Source organism: Astatotilapia calliptera, chromosome 3 (assembly GCF_900246225.1).
Source record: "Astatotilapia calliptera chromosome 3, fAstCal1.2, whole genome shotgun sequence".
Classification (NCBI taxonomy): Eukaryota; Metazoa; Chordata; class Actinopteri; order Cichliformes; family Cichlidae; genus Astatotilapia; species Astatotilapia calliptera.
This window is the reverse complement of record NC_039304.1, coordinates 26,256,528-26,277,233: the sequence shown is the minus strand read 5'-3', so window position 1 is coordinate 26,277,233 and position 20,706 is coordinate 26,256,528. Positions and strand designations below refer to the sequence as shown.

General features: G+C 42.3%; 1 protein-coding gene across 2 annotated transcripts in view; it reads right to left on the bottom strand.

Moving 5' to 3' along the window:
• Window positions 1-696: 696 nt before the first annotated feature.
• Window positions 697-20,706, bottom strand: part of clcn5b (chloride channel, voltage-sensitive 5b) — a 43,915-nt gene continuing 23,905 nt past the window's right edge. For both annotated transcript variants that reach the window (XM_026162601.1, XM_026162599.1), the window contains exons 7-17: window positions 18,033-18,239; window positions 17,340-17,420; window positions 16,043-16,277; window positions 15,782-15,957; window positions 15,468-15,608; window positions 14,730-14,916; window positions 10,302-10,444; window positions 9,970-10,119; window positions 9,767-9,872; window positions 9,436-9,652; window positions 697-1,895 (exon numbers count right to left, since the gene is read on the bottom strand). In XM_026162601.1, the coding sequence (XP_026018386.1) occupies window positions 1,805-1,895; window positions 9,436-9,652; window positions 9,767-9,872; window positions 9,970-10,119; window positions 10,302-10,444; window positions 14,730-14,916; window positions 15,468-15,608; window positions 15,782-15,957; window positions 16,043-16,277; window positions 17,340-17,420; window positions 18,033-18,239 (1,734 nt within the window). In that variant the 3' untranslated portion in view covers window positions 697-1,804. The remainder of the gene's footprint in view (window positions 1,896-9,435; window positions 9,653-9,766; window positions 9,873-9,969; window positions 10,120-10,301; window positions 10,445-14,729; window positions 14,917-15,467; window positions 15,609-15,781; window positions 15,958-16,042; window positions 16,278-17,339; window positions 17,421-18,032; window positions 18,240-20,706) is intronic.

Below are 20,706 nucleotides of genomic sequence, written 5' to 3'. Positions count from 1 at the left end.
AAGGATCAAGGTGCTGCAATGGTCATGTCCAAGTCCAGACCTGGTTAAAATGCTGATAAACAAACCCAAAACAAAACCCTAAAATAAAGAAGAGAGGGCCATGGGATGCATTTAGTCCTGTGAGAACATTTTATAAATTAACACAATTATTTTAAAATGTTGAGGTGGGTTTAATGGCATACAGATTCATTTACGGAGTAATATACTTTGACATCACCGTTAATGCCTAAATTCAGCTTCAAACCTGATTAAACTAAAATTTGAACAATTATCATTTTCCGTTCATTTGAAAATTGTTTGCGTGGTTAGTCATCGGAAGAATTGTGCCTACATGACGTCTTTGAATAGAACAAAGATTCACCTCACTATTACCTGACAGAAGAAAAAAATAATCTTATATTTCAGAGGACCAGAGCAGCAGCTGTTTCTCATTTTTGATCAAGATTCTTTGATTAGCTGCAGCTGACATTTTCCACTGGATCAGTTTCAGTTTGGCTTTTTAGGAAAAACTGAGAAAAAAAAAAGTAAATTCAGAGAACTAAAATTCGTGTTCTGATCACCGACGAAAACAAAAACACGTTTCAGTGAGAGATTTGCTCGAATCGGAGCTTAAAAAATATATAAATAAATGAAATAAAGATCAGGTGAGTACGAAATGCAAACAAGACATCAGTCGAAGTGATGAGGAGCTAAAACAAAGAAGACAAAACACAACTTTAATCAGGGGAATAATTTAGTAGAGTGAACAATTTTACATTTACATAAATTAATTCACATCATGATTTTCTTTTAACCCTTCCACAACAGCCTGGAAATGCTCCTCACCTTCTATAAGGAATGACATGGTTTCCGATGACTATATACGCTGTTAACATAACAAAACTGTCTGCATGGCAGGACAGCGCTGCATAGTTCCCAGGCTGGAGCTGTATCACAAAACTCAAACATACGACGAAAAAGAAAAGAAAAAGAAAAGATGTTTCTAGTGGGTTCCCAGGCTGACGTGAAAGTCTTTGTGGAGTGTACGCTTGCTTGTGTGTGTGTGTGTGTGTGTGTAGTCAATCCTGTTCTCACACTCCTGGATCCTTCACCCTCACGGCTACAGGAAACCTCACAGAGGGAGGGAGGTGTCTGCACATCCATCAGCCCAGCTCAAAGTGCTCTGTCTGGGCTCGCTGTGATGGCCCGGAGGCAGGCACGGAGCTCCCAAAACAGCTCTTCATCTTCCCCAATGTCTTCATTTTCTCCTCCTCCACCCAGTCTCCTCTTGTCAGCACCTATAACAGAGGATTAGCTGTTCCTGCCTCCCCCCCCTTCCTCCCAGGTGTGAGAATCGAGATGGCAAACAGAGGAGAGAGAAGTGGCCTTTGGGGTTCTCTGAAGGTTTCCTCACTGGTTTGAAAATGAGGAAGGAAATGAGAACAGAAAATGTTGGAAGGTGCAGATGTGAAATATTCCATCGACTTACTTCTGTCCTACTTCCCTCATGATATCGGGTCCAGCACTGTCAGTAAAAGGACGAGTCACTGTTTCTGACAGCTTGTTGTTTTCTTGAAATTTTTTCAGTGGTGTGTGTCGTCATTCGAAGAGCCAAAGTTGCCTTCAAGTTACACAGAAAATAAATTCCATTGTTCTCTGGTCAGCTGTGCAAATGAAGCTCAAGCTTCCTTGGCTCTCTCTCGCCAAAGAGGTAAAGGTGCATTTCATGTAAGTCTACAAGCTGGTGTACCCCCCCCCCCCCCTTCACCCCACTCTACAGAGGGGCGATTTGGTGGGCGAGGATGAAGAGGAAGGACGGAGAAGATCAGTTGAAGAGGATGGAGTCCGGGTCCCTGTTGGCCATCTGCGCCATGTGTTTAAGTATGTCCTTTTTGGTGATGATTCCCAGCAGCCTCCTGAAAACAGAGACAGAAAAGCAGAACAAAAGTGGATGACTTCAAGTCATTCTTTGATCACCTCGTCATGGAAAACCAGAGAGAGTGACAGAAAGCAGAAACCTTCGCTTAGGCCTGGCCCTCTATCTCGGCACAGTTGATTCAGTTTTATTAAACGGAGCCAGGGCAACTGGCAGAGCACAGCAACATGAAAACACAGAGCAAACAAGTGACTGATCAACAACACGACTCTGCTAACACAAATCTAATTTCCAGTGGTGCTGGTGGTGGGTTGGGGGGGGGGGGGGGTCAGAGAAATGGAAGCCGTCCACGACATTCGGCGATTAATTGCGCAACGCTCCGAGGACATTTAATCTGCTGCATATTAGCGACAGATGATTTTCAACAGATGGCATAAGCCATTCCTCTTCTTACAAATTAAACGTTGAGATGTCCTCACATGCCAGTCACCATCTGCATCTGAAAGGAGCGAACCACCATCAGCTCACGACGCTCGCTCAATTAAAACCGTTGCAGGAAATTGCTGTTTTTGTATGCACGCTGTGATCTGTGATGACGTGAGGCAGCAACGCCCTGAGGAGTCAGAGAAATGGGCTGAACTGGCTGCAAATGGCTCGATGAAAACTAGATTTTTTGGGGCCACACTATAAGAATCTCCACTCACAGCTCGCCCGACTCCTTAGATGTGGCTTCGTCGCCTCCCCCAGCATGAAAATCAGATTAAAGAGTCGCTATTTTGACACATGTTAGTGGTCTGTATGGAGCCCTGAAGCTTAAACTCTTTCCCCCATAAAGACAACATCTGACAACCTCCCCAGTATTCTTAATGAGGTTGTGGATACAAGCGGCAGAAATCATCGTCCTTGGGAAGGTGTCTGCGGTGAGAAGCTCAGTCATTTGGCAGGAATTCGAGTACAGCTGGTAGAGGGATGCAGATGAGGTGGTTTGGGCATCTGACTGGGATGCGTCCTACACCTCAGCAGGGCCTGGACATGCTGGAGAAGATCCCTCAACTGACTAAGGGATAGCTTATGCACCCCTCCAGGACAATCTGGAAATCTCTGCTTTAACTGGCGCCCCTATGACCCACACCCCAATAAGCACCGAAATCACTGTTTACAATATATTATATTTTTTTGTTTATCTGTAATATCCTTGATGCTTTAAGCCTACATTTTACTGTGTTATGGAAAAGACATGCAGAGCTGGAGATCTGACAGCCAAGTAGTTGTTTAGTTTAGTTGTAGTCCGTGCAGTCTCAAAATTCAGACGTCTACAAGAACCCTGAATTACTGTTTTTTGGACTAAAGCATAACAATATTCATCATTACATTCAGATTTTTATCCTGAGTCCCTACTACAGCAGCATTGTAAGATTCTCAGTTCAAATAAAGCCTAAGCTTTGGTGCACAACCTCAGCTTACCCTTACTGAAAGAGGCTGTTTTAGCTCTTCGCCCTTTAAGCCAACCTTTCGTCTGATTGGCTGTCCCTAGCAAACAGAAGTATTCCAGAGCAGGTGGGTGGGGCTTCTGTGAGATCACTATACCAACATCATGCAGAGGTAAAAATAGAAAAACATTTGATGGAGACGTTGTGTTTAAAGGGGCTTGAAGCCTGATCTTCTAGCTCCCAGGGATTATTTCTAAATACACTGACCTCATCATTACCATTCACAACTGCAGCTGTATGTGAATTATATCATATTATATTTTTTAGATGAAATATAAATATTTAACAAACAGATAATATTGAAAAGCTTAACAGGTCCACTTTAATGTAAACAACTTCATCCTCTGACCAAAACAAAAAAGCCCAACACAAGCAGCTTTTACATCTTTCTTCCACCCACACAAACATCCCAGCGCTGCTTCTTTAATCATCTGTTCAGAGAAACACATGTGACAGGACTGTCTTTCATTCATAAATGCTCGCGTGAAGATGTGAATTTGGCAAATGAGAACAAGATCAAAGAAATCTGAGCACAAAAAAAAAAAAAATGAAAACAAGGCAAAACCAAGTCTAACGAAAACATTGTGGCAGTGAGGATGTTGTTGTTTTGGCTTGTTTTGCAAAATAAACTTAAGCTGACACATGAAAAACAAAAGCAGATCGAGGTTTTGTTTTTTGTTTTTTTAAATTTCAACACAACAAATACCGAGTCAACCAAAAATGACTTCCACCTAACTAGGCAACCTTGAACTAAACATAGCCTGGGAAAATCCCTTTGTTGCAGGTGAGAGCGATAAAATTAACATCTCGTAGGACCGCAGACACCAGAGTTTGCACTTCATACAGCCTCAAGGTCTGTTTTCTGTGTGCAAACCTTTTTTGTTCCCAGACAATGAGTGATTCATTTCATTTAAAACCTCATCCTGCCCAACCAAGCAGAGCAGACTACAGCTTTCTTTAACCAGTTTCAGTCCTTTCTCCTTCTCACCCCTTTTATGTACCTCCAGTTCCCTCATGTTCCTCTAAGTCCCTGTTTAGCCCAACCCAGAAAAGAAAGAAATTCTACTTTGGGCCCATCTGAGGCCAATGTGTCCTTCAGGAGTCACTATGCTTGACAAAGTTACCCACAGGCGGCGAGTCAATCTTAAACCGATCTTTTATAATAAGCTGTTGTGAAGAGCAGCAGCTACATGCCTGAGGGGTTTTTGTTGACAGTTTCTGATTTTCATCTCTTCTGCTCTCAAACTTGGTTTGAATTATTGCTCCACACGTCAGACTCAAGTGGCAGCAGGAAGAAACAGTAAAGAAGGGGGTTTTACACAGGAAGGATAAATTGGTTATACACACTGACAAACAGTGACACTACAAGTATAACGATGTGTTCGGATCAAACCCAAAACAAAGTTTTTGTGTGGTTCAATTATACAGAAAGTACATGCGAAGAATCAAATGGATGCTATGTGAGTAAGAGGTGAATAAGCATCCAAAAATAGTGCAAAAGAAATTGTGTCTCGGGCTGTGTTGTGAAACCCGAGGTTTATTTTTCCTCCCATGCTGCTTAAAATCCCTTGAAAGCACACACCATAACCTAGTGTGTAACTTCATTTAAATGTAAACACAACTCCAATTCCAAGAAAATATGTATTTACAAATGCACTGCCATCTACTGCATGCTGGTGAACTTGCAGAGTAACACAGACCCACTATACAAAGGTTTAGATGCTGTCGGTGCTGTTGACCCCCCCAAAACAGTTCAGCTTCAGGTGCCACAAACCAGTGGGTGAAGTTACAGTGACATTATCCATCTTAGAAATGACCCAGCTGTTTGACAATCTAGGGTACAAGGTAAGTAAGATGTCACCAAATTTAAACCTATTCATCATGGGCATGAATGCCGTGGTAATTTGGGGCTTTGAATTATTTCTTTGAACTTTTATTTTTCCAGGGTGGACTGAATGTACAGCATACACCTTTAATGACTTTAAAAAACGTTGGGTCTTGTTCCAGACCCCGTCAAACTGTTACCTTACCCTCAGATGACAGAAAATAGGTTAAATATTTTGAAACAACCCAGGAACCACCAAAGCTCCAGCCTGCCATGTACTGGAAATTTGACATGAAATTAGAGACAAAGATTGAGGTATTTTGCCACAAAGACGAGAGGTATGTTTGGAGGAGTAAAGGTGAGGCTTTCAAACCTAAAAACAGTGCACCACCTGTCAAGCATGGTGGTGGTAGCATCATGTTCTGGGCTGTTTAATGGCAGCAGCAATAGCACGAAGTGGCTGGAATAATAATGGGGGAGGAATACTGCCAAATTCTTCAACTTCACCTCAAAGCAAAGCTAGATGTTGGACATGGTTGTTCTAACAGTAAATGATCCCAAACACATATCAAAACAGGTGAACATTATACTTCTGGAATGGCCTTTCCTAATCCCTGTCCACATCGATATTGAAAGTGCATTTAATAGCTGAGACCGTGGCAGGAAACCAATTTAAATGAACATTATACCAACTCTACCAAGAAGATTGGTCACATATCCAGTCAGAATTATTGTGGAAGCTTGTTGACAGATAACAAAAGCACCTGGTGGAGGTGCAACTTGCTAAAGGGCATCAACTATATATACTTTTGACCCCGTGTGGATTAGAGAAAATACAAAATACATTCAAATTTGAGCACCCAGTTCTTGTTTTTTAAAGTCATTACAGATGTGACTTGATCCACACTAAAGTAAAAAGTACCTTGAGCGCTTATTTACAATAAATACTAGATCACGAGGTCTAAAAAGACTTGCTTCAAACAGCCTCTTGCACATCAGCTAACTCACGGGGGTTGCAATGACAAATTCTGAGAAGTCCTCTTTAACCTCATTTGCCAACTCGACTGTATTTCAGCTCGTGCTAAGTTGTAACATCAAATTTTATTGTCCCCCAGGTAGCGAAAAAAACATTTTTTTTAAAGTAGCTCAAAGGTCACTTTGCTGATGATTTTAAGGGAAAGAATTTACGTTTGTCTCCATGTTTTTACTGATTTATAGGTAACACTTTGGATCATTTTAAGCCTTTATATTTAAAAAAAAAGAGAGAGAAATAACAGGAACATTGTAGCTCGCTGCATCTTAACCTCTGAGCTGCATGAGATCCTCACCCTCAGAATTTAATTTGAGCAAATACAGTGAATACGTTGCCTGAATTAGTTGGGCTGAGCCAGCCTTCTCTGCTTCAGTGATCCAAACTGATAAACTTGGCATAATTCTTCCCCTGGCAAACCCACATTTCTTTCATATTCTTACATTTATTTTCCTTCCCTCTCACATTTCATATCTTCATTCTTTTTCTACGCCGCTTTTTGATTCGCTCTTTGCAACATTAGGTGGCTCTGTGCCTTGATGGCAGCTCAGGCCAAGGCTAAACACTCGGTCTTCCACAAAAGGAGCGTTACTGTAGAAAACTTGATACAGTGTGCCAAGAGGACAAAGTGAGAAACCACAAGCTGCATGATTACGTGTGTTTGTTTAACCGCCTTTGTTATATACACCGCATGTACTGTAAATTCATAATATACACAGTCCCACTCCTAAAATCCCATGTTTGAACATGTCAGACCTCGATCTAAACAACCGTGCGCGCACGAGAGACGGACCGAAAGAAGAAAAATGAACCCAACTCTGATTAAGTTTATTGTTCTTCTGTTGCTGAATGTAATTCTGCAGACCAACACTATAGTTTTCCATTATGAAGACAGATGTAAGGCCCGACAGACAAAAGAACAGTGTGTTGTTCAGCTAAGTTGGCCTCAGTGGGGCTGGAGGAGGTGTGGTTGATAGTGATGATTTTAGAACAGAGTAAAGTTTTTGCTAAATATCCCTGAGAGCTCACATTTCAAATGAATGACCAAACAGCAGCTTTAGTCCAATTTCTGCGTCGACTTCGTAGCGGCCGAACTGATGCCAGGTTTTCTACAGCTGAGGCCAAGTTTGATTTAAGCTCTTTAAAACATTTTAATGATGCATCTGAACAAAACTAACTAAAAGAGAAGAAAAGGACATCACTTACTCAGGATTACAGGCGCTGGTTGTTTTGTTTGTGGTTAGATTATAGCGCTCATCAAATATTAAAGCGAATGCAGATCTGAAATGCACGGAGCTAATCCAAGCTGCTGATGCGGTCGTGTTGGAATTGCAACTGCCTGTGAGTAATTGCAAAGTCTGGGAGAGTTCAGAGGGCAGTTAATAAAATCCTTCATCGCATCTCTAATTCTGCAGTCACACTAGGGAAAACAGTGGTTGAATATATTGCAACCATGTGCAATGAACTTGCGATGAAATGGTCGCTTCAAAGGCAGGAACCAAGTCCGGGGCCGCTCACAGTAAGTTGCCATCTTCAAAGTGACAATAAGACGATGCAATCCCAATAAGACCGAGTCAGTCTGCTGCGAGTTTCTTATCAGTTTGCACTTAAATGGATTCAAGCTATAATCTGTTTGTGATAATGCGGCTCTTAACTGTGACAAATCGGTGAAAATCCCAAATCTGTTGCTGTCTAGATACCCAGAAAATCATACTAAGTACTTGCATAAATCCAGCCAAAACCTCACAGACCTGAAACAGCAATTCATCCTAAACATAGACGAAGTTGTTGGAGGACGGTGATTTACTCCGAAATGACAGACAACTCAGCAACCTTCTCTTACATGACCAGCATACAACCAGCTGGCAACCAGTTGAGTCAACTTGCAGACAAATTGCGCTCATCAGTGTAGACCAAGTGTTGCAACCAATCTCTCTGCATTTATAAATCCCTCTGTTAACATGCAAAACTTGGTCAATTTATCAGAGTTATTCCAGCTGCGGCTCCGTTTTCTCTTAGTCACGAAGACGTCGCCGTCCCATTTTCACTCTGGTGACCAAGTCACTGGCTTTCACCACCACGATGCAGCATGTGCACAAACAGATTTTGTAGGAATTTTTTGGATGCATGTTGTTCTCTGGGATTTACTTTTAAGAACATGTTCGTAACGACTTACGTAGTTAAATAAAGGTTATCTTGAACTGATGCACCTTGTTGTAGTACAATTTGGTACTACGTGAAAGTACAGCCTAGCCCTAGTGCAGCTGATATCTCTTTGGTACGATACTCAGTTGTCTTGGACATGAAGTCACTTATTTCTTCACATTTTGTCGATGGTTTTAGTTTTTGTTATTTTTCGTATAAACATTTTTATTTTTTTTTAAATGGCAGAACGGTGGTTACGGTTTCCCCTGTGTTGGTTCTTACTGCATACTCTGTGCATGAAAGGTTTATTGGTGAAAGAGGAAACATGTTAGAAAGTTAAAAAAATATATATACACATCATCTGCTAAGTTTCCCAATCATACTACAAAAGCCTTGATCACTGTGGGACTACTTTGAAGACGCAGATTTTAAAAAGTGTCACGAGCTACAAAAGAAAATCTTCACTGCGTCCAAATTGATAGCGTGCCATCATCATAATTCCTCCGCTTCCCTGTGTGTTGCTTTTGCAAATATCAAATACCACGTAGGCTTTGTAGCTCTATCCATGACATGTTTTCCATTACGGAGACGTGCATACCAAAGCCCCAAAAGCCATTATATCAGCAGATGTACAAAACACAAAGTCCTCACTGAAGTTCATGGTATGGAGTCAGTGACAGTTCAGAGTTTAAGGCAGAAAAACACCTTGAGAATTTCCACTGTTGTTCCTCACTGCCACACACTCCATTAACCTTCTGTCTCCCCCTCCCTGACTCCTGCGCTCACCTTGATGCATGACCTGACAGAGGAATGACCCCGAGCTCTCCTACACATTCATCTGTCACTCCTTTCATTCCTCCACAAGCGCAATTTCCTCAACATATCTCAGTTTAATGTCTACGGGAGTGGGAGTGTGGTCATTTTGTGTATCTTTGTTAATATTGCTTGAAACTAGAGGGCTCTGCTCATACAATAAGTCATTTTGGAGACTAAATCCAGCGCAGGTTTGCCCTTTGGACACTAAATACTTGATATAAAAACATTAATTACAAAATCAAGTATATGCATGTGTGTGTGTGTTTCTTCTTACCCATTATGTGTGACCAGACACTGGCGTAGCCCCAGTTTTCTGAAAATATCCACAGTGATGTCCATAGGGGTGTGATCAGTAACTGTAAAGGGGCTCAGGTCCATGATGCACCTCAGCCGGAGGGGAGGCGGTGCGTCGGGAGGAAGCAACGGTGTGTGCTCAGTGAAGACCACTTGGGAGGCACTGACGATGCCATCCTGACGTTTGCGGGCATTGTCTGAAAGGAGCAAAGTGGGATTTGTGGAAACCAAATTGCTTTGCATAAAAAAAAAAAAAAAAAAAAACCAACCCTGTGACTAGATCTTTGTTTACACACGAGCATAATTCATACCTATTGATATGAGCAGATCTCTCCTGAGTACAAATCCCACAAGCCTTTGGGACTCCGAAGAGACAACCACAGGGAAGCCACTAAAGTGCGTGCTCTCCACCAATGACTGCGCATAAACCAAGAAATGAATGTTATTTCTATTATCTCTATTAGGATTCCAAATCTCTTCCCAAGAAACATAGGTGTAATATGTGCAGTCGTACCTCCACCTCCCCCACAGTCATGCCCTCCTGCGTGAGCACAGCCAGCGCGGGGTCCATCCTCCTCGGCCTCATCACGTCCACCGCCAGGCTGCTGTGTTCAAACTCTTCTTTTGGCTCCAGGAACGGGTATCCATTCAGCCTGATGTGAGCCTGCGAAACATCAAGAACATGCAGGTTTTACGTCTCCATTTTTAAAAGGAGGGGGGGAAAAAACCTAAACAATAAAACACATGAATCCTAATAAAGACAAAAAGAGCGCAAACTCGCTCTTATTGTACAGCAAAGGGTTGGAGGGGACAGACACTTTTCATTAACGTTTGCAGACACGTCACCTCGTAAATTCCCTCTCTTCCGAAAGCATCTGCCACCCATTTGCTGGTCATGGTTGCAGCCATGAGGGGAACAATGTACTCCAGACCGCCAGTCAGCTCAAACATGATGACTACCAGAGATACTGTCATTCGAGTCACTCCACCTGGAGGCAGATATGAGAATGGAAAAGGTTAGACCACAGGCGAGCAAGATTAATAGGCGATTTAATTCCCGTCTGACTCATTTTATCTTCATCTGCAGGCAAAAAGAAAAAGAGCAATTAGAGAACAGAGGGCACATAAGGTGAGCATATAACAGAGCCCGCGCTGCTGTTCATCGAGTTTACAGAGGCATTTAGTGGCACATCTATTTCTCTACCCGAGAGCTCAGACCATTCATCTCCTCTCTGTATGACACTGTTGCCACTAACATCAGCTGGTAAAGTCTGAATCCAATTATCATCATCTTCGACCTCAGATGTGGCCAGAAAGCCAAGGCTACGTTTTCAACTCTGTGCTTTTCTTCAAAACAACTGCCACAAAACAGCTGCGTGTCAAAGACTTTATTACGAGTGTTGTATATCCTTTTTTTCCCCTTTCAGAGGATTAAAAACTTTTCTTCCTGTTTTTTTCTACACATTTAAATTATTAACTGATGATTTTTTTGTGATTATTACCACAAAAATCTAACAAGATTAATTTCATCACTTCAAGAGGTTTTTCCAAAAAACAAGTAAGATTAGTAATCGAGCTGCAGTCAGGGTGGCGCGCGCACTGTTAGCTAATCCAGATGGCTGCCTCACCTTCCAGTGGCGTGAACGCGTCTGAAGTGGGACTACCTCCTGCTGTTTGTGCTAAACGTGAGAAAGGATTACTGCAGCACGCGTCCTGACCTGATTCTCCTCATGTGAAATGTACATAACATCCAGCTGTTTCAACAACAGAATGAGTCTCACACGTGTAGAAATTCTGTTTCTTTCCAGCCACTCATGCTGTATATGTAGAAACTATATAACACACAAGTAGTAACCATAGAACCAAAACACAGAACAATAGAGAATCCAAATTTTCAGAGCAGTACTTGGGAATGGTGAGAAGGAAGAACTCCCTTTTCACTCTTTATGTTTTGAAAGCCTACTAGGAAAGACCCTAGAAGCTCTCCTCTGAACCCTCCTAAGACCCAAACTCTTTCATGGCATGCATTTTTAATTTCTCTTTGCTATTTGGGCTGATTGGGACCTGATGAATGTAAAAACAAAGAATTACCAGATTTTTATTTTTTTACCTGCTTTTTGTTTCTGAGAAAAGTAAGATCCACATGAGAGGACATTCATTTTAAATTTCAATAGAACAGTGGCGGTATAATGTCCTTCTAAGTGGATATCAGGCCCTTGTAGAGCGAAATTTAGTATTTTGGTCTAGACAGCCCAAATTGCGACGTCCACATATGTGGACTCCAGGTCCTAGGAGGTTAAAGGTTTCTGCCATATTTCAGGCCTGACTAAAGAATAAATGACTGGATTTGCATCAGATATTAGTAAAGGTGGTTTGTGATTATGCAACCCCCCCCCCGGGAAAAATCTGTAAAAGTCGCCAAACCACGTCTTTATTTATACGCACTGAGGTGTCAAACATCGTCATTGAGGGTACAGGGAAAGTCATCAAATATTGTTTGAGGGAAAAAGTTCACAGGAAGAAAACTCGAGGAGCATTTTCTATCTAGACACTCAGCTGGTTCAGAGTATTTGGCAGTGTGTTATTACTGTGTAATAACTGAAAGTAGCTACCCTTGTTTTAGTTTTGGCTCTACGAGCAATCTCTATTTGCATTGCTGTACCAGATCATCAGGAATGTATTTAGTGCCAGCATGTATTTTGCCAGCAAAATAAGTAAACGTATAGAGATCCAAGTACTGGCGTATGCTGGGTTTGAATGTTTGCAGCTCAAACAGCTCCACGGAGCAGCTACGATGGCACAATCCCATAATGGTGACTTGTGAACAAGAATAACAGCAGCACATGAGAGTCTGAGGCGGTCAAGAGTGGAGACTCCTGTGTGTAAATGCTGTTGCCCTGTGTTGTGAAAGAGACTTTGAGGAAAATGCAAAGAGACAAACCACAGTGTAGTAAAGGGAATGAAATCTCTGGCTTTCTTAAATCAGATGAGATCTCTTTCACTGCCAGATATTTTATTTATGAGCACTATCATAAAGTGTAGTGTGTGCATATATTACAGAGACATATTTCAGAAACAAGAAACCTCTTTAAACTCTGTCCCAGATCTATAAAACACGCGGCTCGCTACCCTCAAACTTTCTTCTTGTGCGAAGAATTAAACATCTGTTTTTAGACTAGACACCTCTCTGTGAAGAGAACGATAACCCATCAGCATCATTTTTCTGTGCTATGTTTAGTTAGACAAAAGAGAAGGGAAAGGGAAAACAATGATAACTGTATCATCATCATCAAGCGTTAAAACAATTTACTGCACATGAAAAGTAATGGCTAATATCAGAAACCTGAAGTGTGTACGACATGTGACATCTATGAACTGAAGAGAAAACTGATTTAATAAACAGCTACAAATCTGTGGTGTATTAAACACCAGATGATGTGTAGTAAACAATCGCTCTGTAAAGCTTTTTCTGTATTTAAATAGGTACTTTTATCTCAATAAAACAAGGTTAAATGTGCCAATGCAGCATTTTTGAACCAGTTTTATTCGAAAATCTTTTTCTAAAAGAATAAATAAGGGAAGTGGCAGATTTTGAATTGAAGAAATTTTTGGATTTGCTTCAGAAAAAAAAGATAATCAGTCATCAGTGTTGAAACACTGATATTTTGTTGACCTGTAGGGTCTCGTTTCACCAGTGCAGGGTTGAGCTACCACTGATGACCAAATGTTTATAACAGTGACTAAAAAGCATTATTACTATTAAAGGCCATGTGCTGAGCTGGCGTGATTCATAAGTATCTGATAGATTCCAGTTTGTTGTAAGCAAGGAGCCTTCCCCGCACACAAATGTTGGCCACGGAGTCCCACAAGGGGCCGATATTTTTTGCGCTACACAAGCCACAAACTTGACTCTGTTCTTCTGGATGGAGCTTTTTCAGCAGGAGAAATGTTTAATTACTCATCCAAGTGAAGTTTGGCCAGCGTTATAAACAGCACAGTTTGGAGGAACTTCGTACTGTGTACGTGACAAAAAATTTGAATTTGATTTGAGAATGAACTTTTTGAAGCTTTTTGGTTTTTGATCGACAGACACCCGTCTGCTCCGTCTATCCATTCATACATTCTTAATTATTAACTGTTATATTCTCTCTTCCACAGAGTTGTGTTTTGTCTGTTTTTCCCCATCACAGCAGATGGATTCCAGTCACAGAGCCTGAGATTTCTTCCTGTTTAGAAAAAATGGCCTTCCTTCTTTCCTGCCATTACCTGGTGCCTGCTTATAGTGGATTGTCTGATTGTTTTATGCAAAGGACTTCAAGTATCTTGGGATCTTATTCACGAGTAATGTGACGGAGGAGTGTCAGTTGGACGGGCGGACTGGTGCAATGAACTTGTTTGTCGCGATGAAGAGTGAGCCGAGTCTTTCGTGAAGCTTTCATCTATGCCCCAACCATCACCTATGGTCATGAATTACGGATAATGAGCAAAAGAGAAAACTTGTGAATACAAGTGGCTGAAATTAGTTTCTTCCTTGCTGTGGCTGGGGCCAACTTTAGAGGCAGGGTGAGGAGTTCAGACATCCAGAGGGATCTCAGAGGAGAACCACTACTACTACTTGTTGAAAGGAGCTGGATGAAGCGGATTGAGGCTCTGGTAAGGATGTCTCCTTTGGATGTTTTCAGCGCATGCGTAACTGAGACGAGATCGGGGGGTAAACCCATATCTTGTCTGGTCTGGGAACAACTTGGGATCCCTCAGGAGGAACTGGAAATTTTAGCTTGCTGCCGCTGTGACCCGACTTCAGGAGACAAGTGGAAGGACAATGGATGGATAGACTGAAGGGTGGATTTAAATTAAAATGTAAAGCTCCTTTAAGTGACTGTTTGCAATGTCAGGCACCTCGAATCATTTACAGACCATAATAAACTGGATAGATAAAGTCATACACAAAGATTCATGGAATGGCTTCCTCTGGTGTGGACCAAGGAGTCCTTCAGCCTTCTCACATCCAGCTGCTTTCTATATATCCTAAAACATTTCCATGTCAGACTCAGGATGTTGGTAGAAGAGCATGTTTAGCATATTACTACGAAACAGCCTAAATCTAAACCCAAACAGCCTCTGAGACTTCACCGCCACTCTTGCTTTACGCTTTTCTGTCCAGTATCTTCTGTCACTTCTCAATCCTCCCGACGACACCCTTCTCACCCTCCACCCAACCACACAGTGGTTTAAATCAAGCAAACACTCAGGAAACAGACATCCATGTCTCACCTAAACAAGCGGCAGCTCCAACCATGGCGTAAAGCCCCGGCGTGATGCAGTCTGCCCCCTGAGAGCACCACCCTTTAAAGATAACCGAGTCGTGGTTGTAGTAGGCCAGCTGTTCCATGCCAACGCCGAGCAGCCTGCCAGCTATGGCTCCAACTGCCATGCTGGGAATGAAGAGACCAGAGGGAACCTGCACGGACAGAACCAGTTAAAAATATCCATCCAGACCTCTGTGCATCTAACAGTTCAGTTTGCGTTAGCTTTTAATCCAATAAGTCAAAAAGAGGGCCTTCCCTCCCAGATGCTGGTTATGTTCCCAACTTTTCCCCATCAGAGAACCTCATGATGCACATCACCATCTCAGACAAGATTGTCTCTAATTAAAACATTTCCACAGGCATTTTCAGCCAATTCATTTTAGCTTCGTTACCAAAGGGACTTTTGCGTTTTCTAGAAAACAATATTCATTTCTTTCCTCAGCGAGCCACATGACGGGGATTCACATCGCATATGAATCGCAGAAAACCATTTACAGAATCACTTACTTCATCCATCGAAATTCCCAAATGGGTAACACGAGTGAATGAACGCTGGAAACTTGATCAAATGTAGCTCCAGATATATTAAAGGCAGCTGCCTTTGTAGGCTTTTTACATGCAATGTTACACCACGGGGAGAATAACAATAAATGTCTCATTGATGAGGAGTTCAAAGCGGACCGCTGAGTGTCTCTTCACAAACCTTCATGCCAAATGTAATAACAGTGATCATCATCTTGAAGACCAAGGCCAGGGCCAGCTGCCACAGCGCCGTGTAAAGGCCCGGTCCCGCTGGCCGGTCAGCGAGGCTGTTATCTACACCTGTGTCTGACGTGTTGGCTGGCTGCGAGCACGAGTGAGGAGAAGAAAGATACGCATGGAGACAGAAAGAGGGGGAAAGGAAGCAGCGAGAGAGAAGAACAAGAAATATATATAAAGATATATTAGATAGCTCAGCAAGGTTAAATAATCACGTGAAAAACTGCAGTATCCTGATGCAGCGATTTATCGGCTGACCTGTTTGTAGCCGCACAGCTGAGACGAGTCGAGCAGGGAGCAGTCGTTGAAGAGCTCCGAGATGAGCTCGGATCCGCTCATCCTGGTGTAACTGTTGGGGTAGGCGAGCAAGGCGGTCAGCGCGGCGACCACCAGCACCTCGATGACGGGGTAGTGACCCAGACAAGTGGTTTTACCTGTGAGGTGTGTGGAGAAGTTAATTTATGGGTTGGAGACACAAAGGAAAGAAAAATACGTCACAGATATGTCACCGCTACTCACGAAGCCTGCACCAGGCAATGTTAGCCTTGATGAACAGCGCCCCCCAAAGGCCTCCAAAGATCCCCAGCAGGATGAAAGGGGCCAGCTCCACCAGGTGCCACGGCGTGTGAAACTCCACATAGAAGAGCACCAGGCGGCTGTTCCCAAACGGGTTGATGGAGCGCAGGGTGAAGGCCGCCACCAGAGCGGCGAAGAACGAACGCCACAGAGTCTTCAGGGGGAAGTAGTAGCTCACCTGGAGGAGAGAGAGGCGGACAGAGACATTTATTGATGAGAGAGAGGCAAAGCCGGAGCTCACTACACCTCACTACACCTCACCCCAAACCTAAACAAAATAACTACAACTGGACTGAATGGAAAACAAAGATATAAAAACTAGGCTTAACCAAAAATTGTATTTACAAAACGAACTAAAACAAAATAAGACATTATTCTCCTCGTTTTTAAAGTGTTGTCTTTTTCCAATTTTGCTCAGATTGTCAAAACAACCATCCCAAGAAAACTTTTACTGCTTCTGTTTATGCGAGACTCAAATATCTCACTCATCTTTAAACATCTTTAAACAATAAAAACAAAGCAAGCTCTGGAAACCAAATTAGACACAACTGAATCAAAAATAACAATTTTAAACTAAATGAAATTAAAAACTCTTGGAAAGTCTAATAAGCATAGCAGACTTAAGCAACTCTTTATTTGAGATGGGATCTCTGAGTGGGGCGATAGAAAGAGCCAATTAAAAAAACAGCATGGGCAATTAAACTCCAAGTATTTTTTTAATTAACAAAATGCTCAAGTATTGGCCTTTCCTCTATTTTGTGAGACCAACACTGACCTAATAGTTTTCATTACATTATCTCATATTATAAACTAACCGTGGTTCATCAGTTCAGTGCACGGCCAGGCCGGCTCTATAAAGACACTGGTCATGTTCCCTGTTTTGGGGAAACCCCATGAGGTGATCAAAGTGCCAGTTTCCTTATTCCAGAGACTCTTCAGCATGTTTCTACCCAAGATGGATTTGACAGCTGCCAAAAATGCATTCGCTTCCCAAAGTAAGACTGCAAATAATTTCTCATATTTATTATGTCCCAGCTTGGTGCCAGCGCTGTGCTCGTACCAGTACGAAAAAATTACACAGGAAGTGGAAAGCAATTAAAAACCCAATTCAAATCAGGTATTTGTGGAGTAATAAAACAGCCGGCACTGCAGGTGTTGTTCTGACACAGAAATACAGATACAGAGAATCTGCAGACAAATGATAGAAAACAGTGGAAAACGCATCATAAGCTCTACCCACCTCCTCCAGACTGAACAGGACTCCTCCAATAGGAGCTCCAAAAGCCACTGACACGCCCACTGCTGCTGCCGCTGATAACACCTACATGTAGAGACAAGAAAAAAAGGGAGAGACTGTACCAACTGTCTTGCCCAACAAAACAATCAAGTGATCAAGCCCGTCAAACTTGATCACGTGCAGATTAAAGGGATAACGGCAGTACAGGAAAAGCACTGCTGTTCCCATTTATGTGAAAAATTTAAAGCTTCAATCAGAAACTTTGTCTTTTCCATCAATTTAATCTAAACTAGAGAATATGTGAAAAATATATTTCTGCAAAGAGAGTAGATATTCTGGACAGTCACATTATTTTTCTCTCATTGAGAGATCTCCTTAATTCCATTTACCCATCCAAAATTATCAGGTGTGAGTTGCCAGGTTATATAAAAAGCTCCTGTTTTGAGGTCTGCTTCCAATTTAAGACTTGCATGATTAACCAGTGTGGTTTAAAATATCATTTCCAAGTTGGACTTTCATGTAACAGATCAATTTATCTGCATAAATGTAAAAGGTCAACAGCCTTGTACTATTGGTCTTTAGCTATTGCAATATTTTGCTTGTACGGTTTTTTTTCTTGATGACCGTCTTTCCTGTCAAGTTTCCCCAAAAACCCGCAATAACTCCTCCAACAACACCGGCGTCACCCCTGCTTACCTCTCGCCTCTTGGCCTCATTCTTGCGGTACTTGGTGAACAGGTGACAGAGTATATTAGCACAGCAGCAGGCGACGTGGACCAGAGGGCCTTCCTTCCCTAAACTGAGCCCGGAGGAGACGGCTAAGACCAGGGTGATGGTCTTGATGATCAGGGTCCACTTCCCCAGGTAGCCCCGGATGATGAAGCCACTGAGGATGGTTTTAATCTGAGGAAGATGGAGGTGAGAGTGGGTGGGTTTGTTTGCATGTGCAAGGAGAAGATGAGGATATGTTTATGTTAGGGAGGGTTCAGTTTAGATACGCCTGTCTGAGTGTATAACCACAAGAAAGCGAGTGTAAACACAGAAGGAGGGCCCAAGGAGAGAAATGAGGTTTGCGTTTTGATATTTTTCTTTCAAATAAGTGGTTAATCTCTCGAGCGTGGCCCTGCTGACCTTTGAGAAACGAGAGTGTTGGGAGAAAACGATTCAAGTTCCACAAAATTAAACAGTTCTTCAACTGAGAGGAGTAGTGAGCAGGATAATATTTGGATTTGGAGGAAGCTGGTGTATTTTTGTTTTCGTTTTTTTCTAGAATGGACGAATCCAGTGAGAAAATGTTTGGCTTTCCAGAGTGTAAGCAAATCTTTGGCTTTTCACCTCCTCAGAAATGAAGAATGAAAGAAACGGAGCGAACAGGAGAGTAAACAAAGGCAGATGGACGGGAAGAACAGGGAACAGGAGAAGCAGAACTAGTTGACCTGGTGTTTATTAAAATTAAAAAGAAAAACACTCTAAGTACGTGAATATACTAAGTTTCCTACAACTGAACAGGAGCAGCATTAACGAGCAACTCTTCTTTGTTGTTGTTGATGTTGTTGATGTGTTTATGAATGAAGCGTCTAAGTAATTCTTGTTCTCATGCTGCACCACCCCAACATGACAGCTCCCACTTTAACCACTGAAAAGCATTTCATAGGTTTCAAAGGCTTTTAGTGGCAAATAAATCAAATTTATGCAAAGAGTCAGTGTTAACAGTTTTGACCCTTCTTCTGTAGTTCGCTTCTCTTCTGGGCCAAATCCTGAGTGATGTCTGCTTAATCAGTGCCTCAAGTCTTCAGCATGGCCTCTTTTTAAAAAGCAGGTGGGCAAGCAGGAGCCCAGTGAGGCTTCTAAGGCTGCAGTGGACTGTCATCAAGATGGGTCAACACTGGAAACACCAACTCCCTGCATAAGTTTGACTTATTTGACTATAAACCACTTTGAAGCTTATGAAATACTCGTACTTGTTCTTCACTAGAACAGAAACGTGAAAAACTAAATTCTGAAACATGAAACTGTAAAGTTATGAAACCCAAAACCAGTGCCGCTGCCAAAACTTTTAGCCATCATGGTAGATTAGGGGTCGGCAACCCTGGGCACGCGAAGGGTTAACTGATGGCACGACCATAGCTGGACTGGCCATCGGGCATTTGCTCGGTGGCCTGATGATTTTTTATTTTATTTTTTATTTTTTTGTAACGGTATAAACAATGAAAGGTGGTGGATTGGTCAGATGCTGGCCGGTGTGTAAAAATAACTTAGTTGTTTGGTGGTGGCTGTGGTGGAGCTTCCTCAGATTCAGTAACATTAGCAAGTGGTGGAGGCCAGCAGGTGGATGAGAGAAAGGGGAGGCAGGAGGAGGAGAGACCTGAGGCAGCTGCCGGTCCGAGTGTCAGGTGAACTGAACTTCAGGTAAGAAGTTATGACCTGCAGTCTGTCTGGGTCAGATGATACAAACAAAGTTTAGGTGGAGTTTATTTTCGTTGTGCTGACTTTTTACAGTCAGTTACAATAACTCGTACTGCGTACTAGCTAGCATGACAGAGTTTCTATACAGCTGGGTGGGTGCTATGATGTTACTGATGTTGAACTTTAGTTAGTAGAGTTTCCAACCGTCCCGTAAAAAGACAGAATCGTCCTGCATTCAGAGAAATTATTACGCGTTTCGTGTTGAGCTGAAAAGTAACAGTTTGTCCCGTACTTCAGCTACAATGAAAAAGACACACAGCTGGATTTATTCTGCGTCTTTACGCTGCAGCTGCCTCCTCTTCTCTCATCCTCTCACCCTCCCTCTCCTGTTGCTACTTCAATCATGAAACTGATCAATGATCAGCTGATCGGCTTTTCTCTTGTTTATTTATCGCCCACTTTGCGCCAGAAAGAGGAAACCAGCGGATGTCGCGCTAAACAACAGCAGCACGTTTAAGCTTGATCAGCTGTTGTTAGAATTTATTTAATATTAATTTCTAGTATCAGCTGATGTTTGCTGGAGCCACAGCTGTAAAGCTGCTGGTCATGATGTCGGTTTGAATATGTGGTGAGAGGGAAACATGAAGATGAAACCAGGAGATGTCCTTAATGAATCATCAGAGCTGAACAGGAATGGAGGAACAGGTTTACCTTTTAGGTGACATGAATGAGCTGAAGTTATGAACTGTTTCTGAGAGACAAATAACACCAGGATCCTTTTTTTACGTAGCTGACAGCTGGTAACTGTGCAGGGGCGGGTCTAGCAAAGTGTTGCCAGGGGGCCAGGTAGGGCATTAACAGGGAAAAGGGGGCACAAAGAAATACTTTCTTATTCTCATTTTGAAATGTCTAGCTGTTATTAAATAATTATCTGAAGCTTACAACCAAAGTTTTTATCTGATGT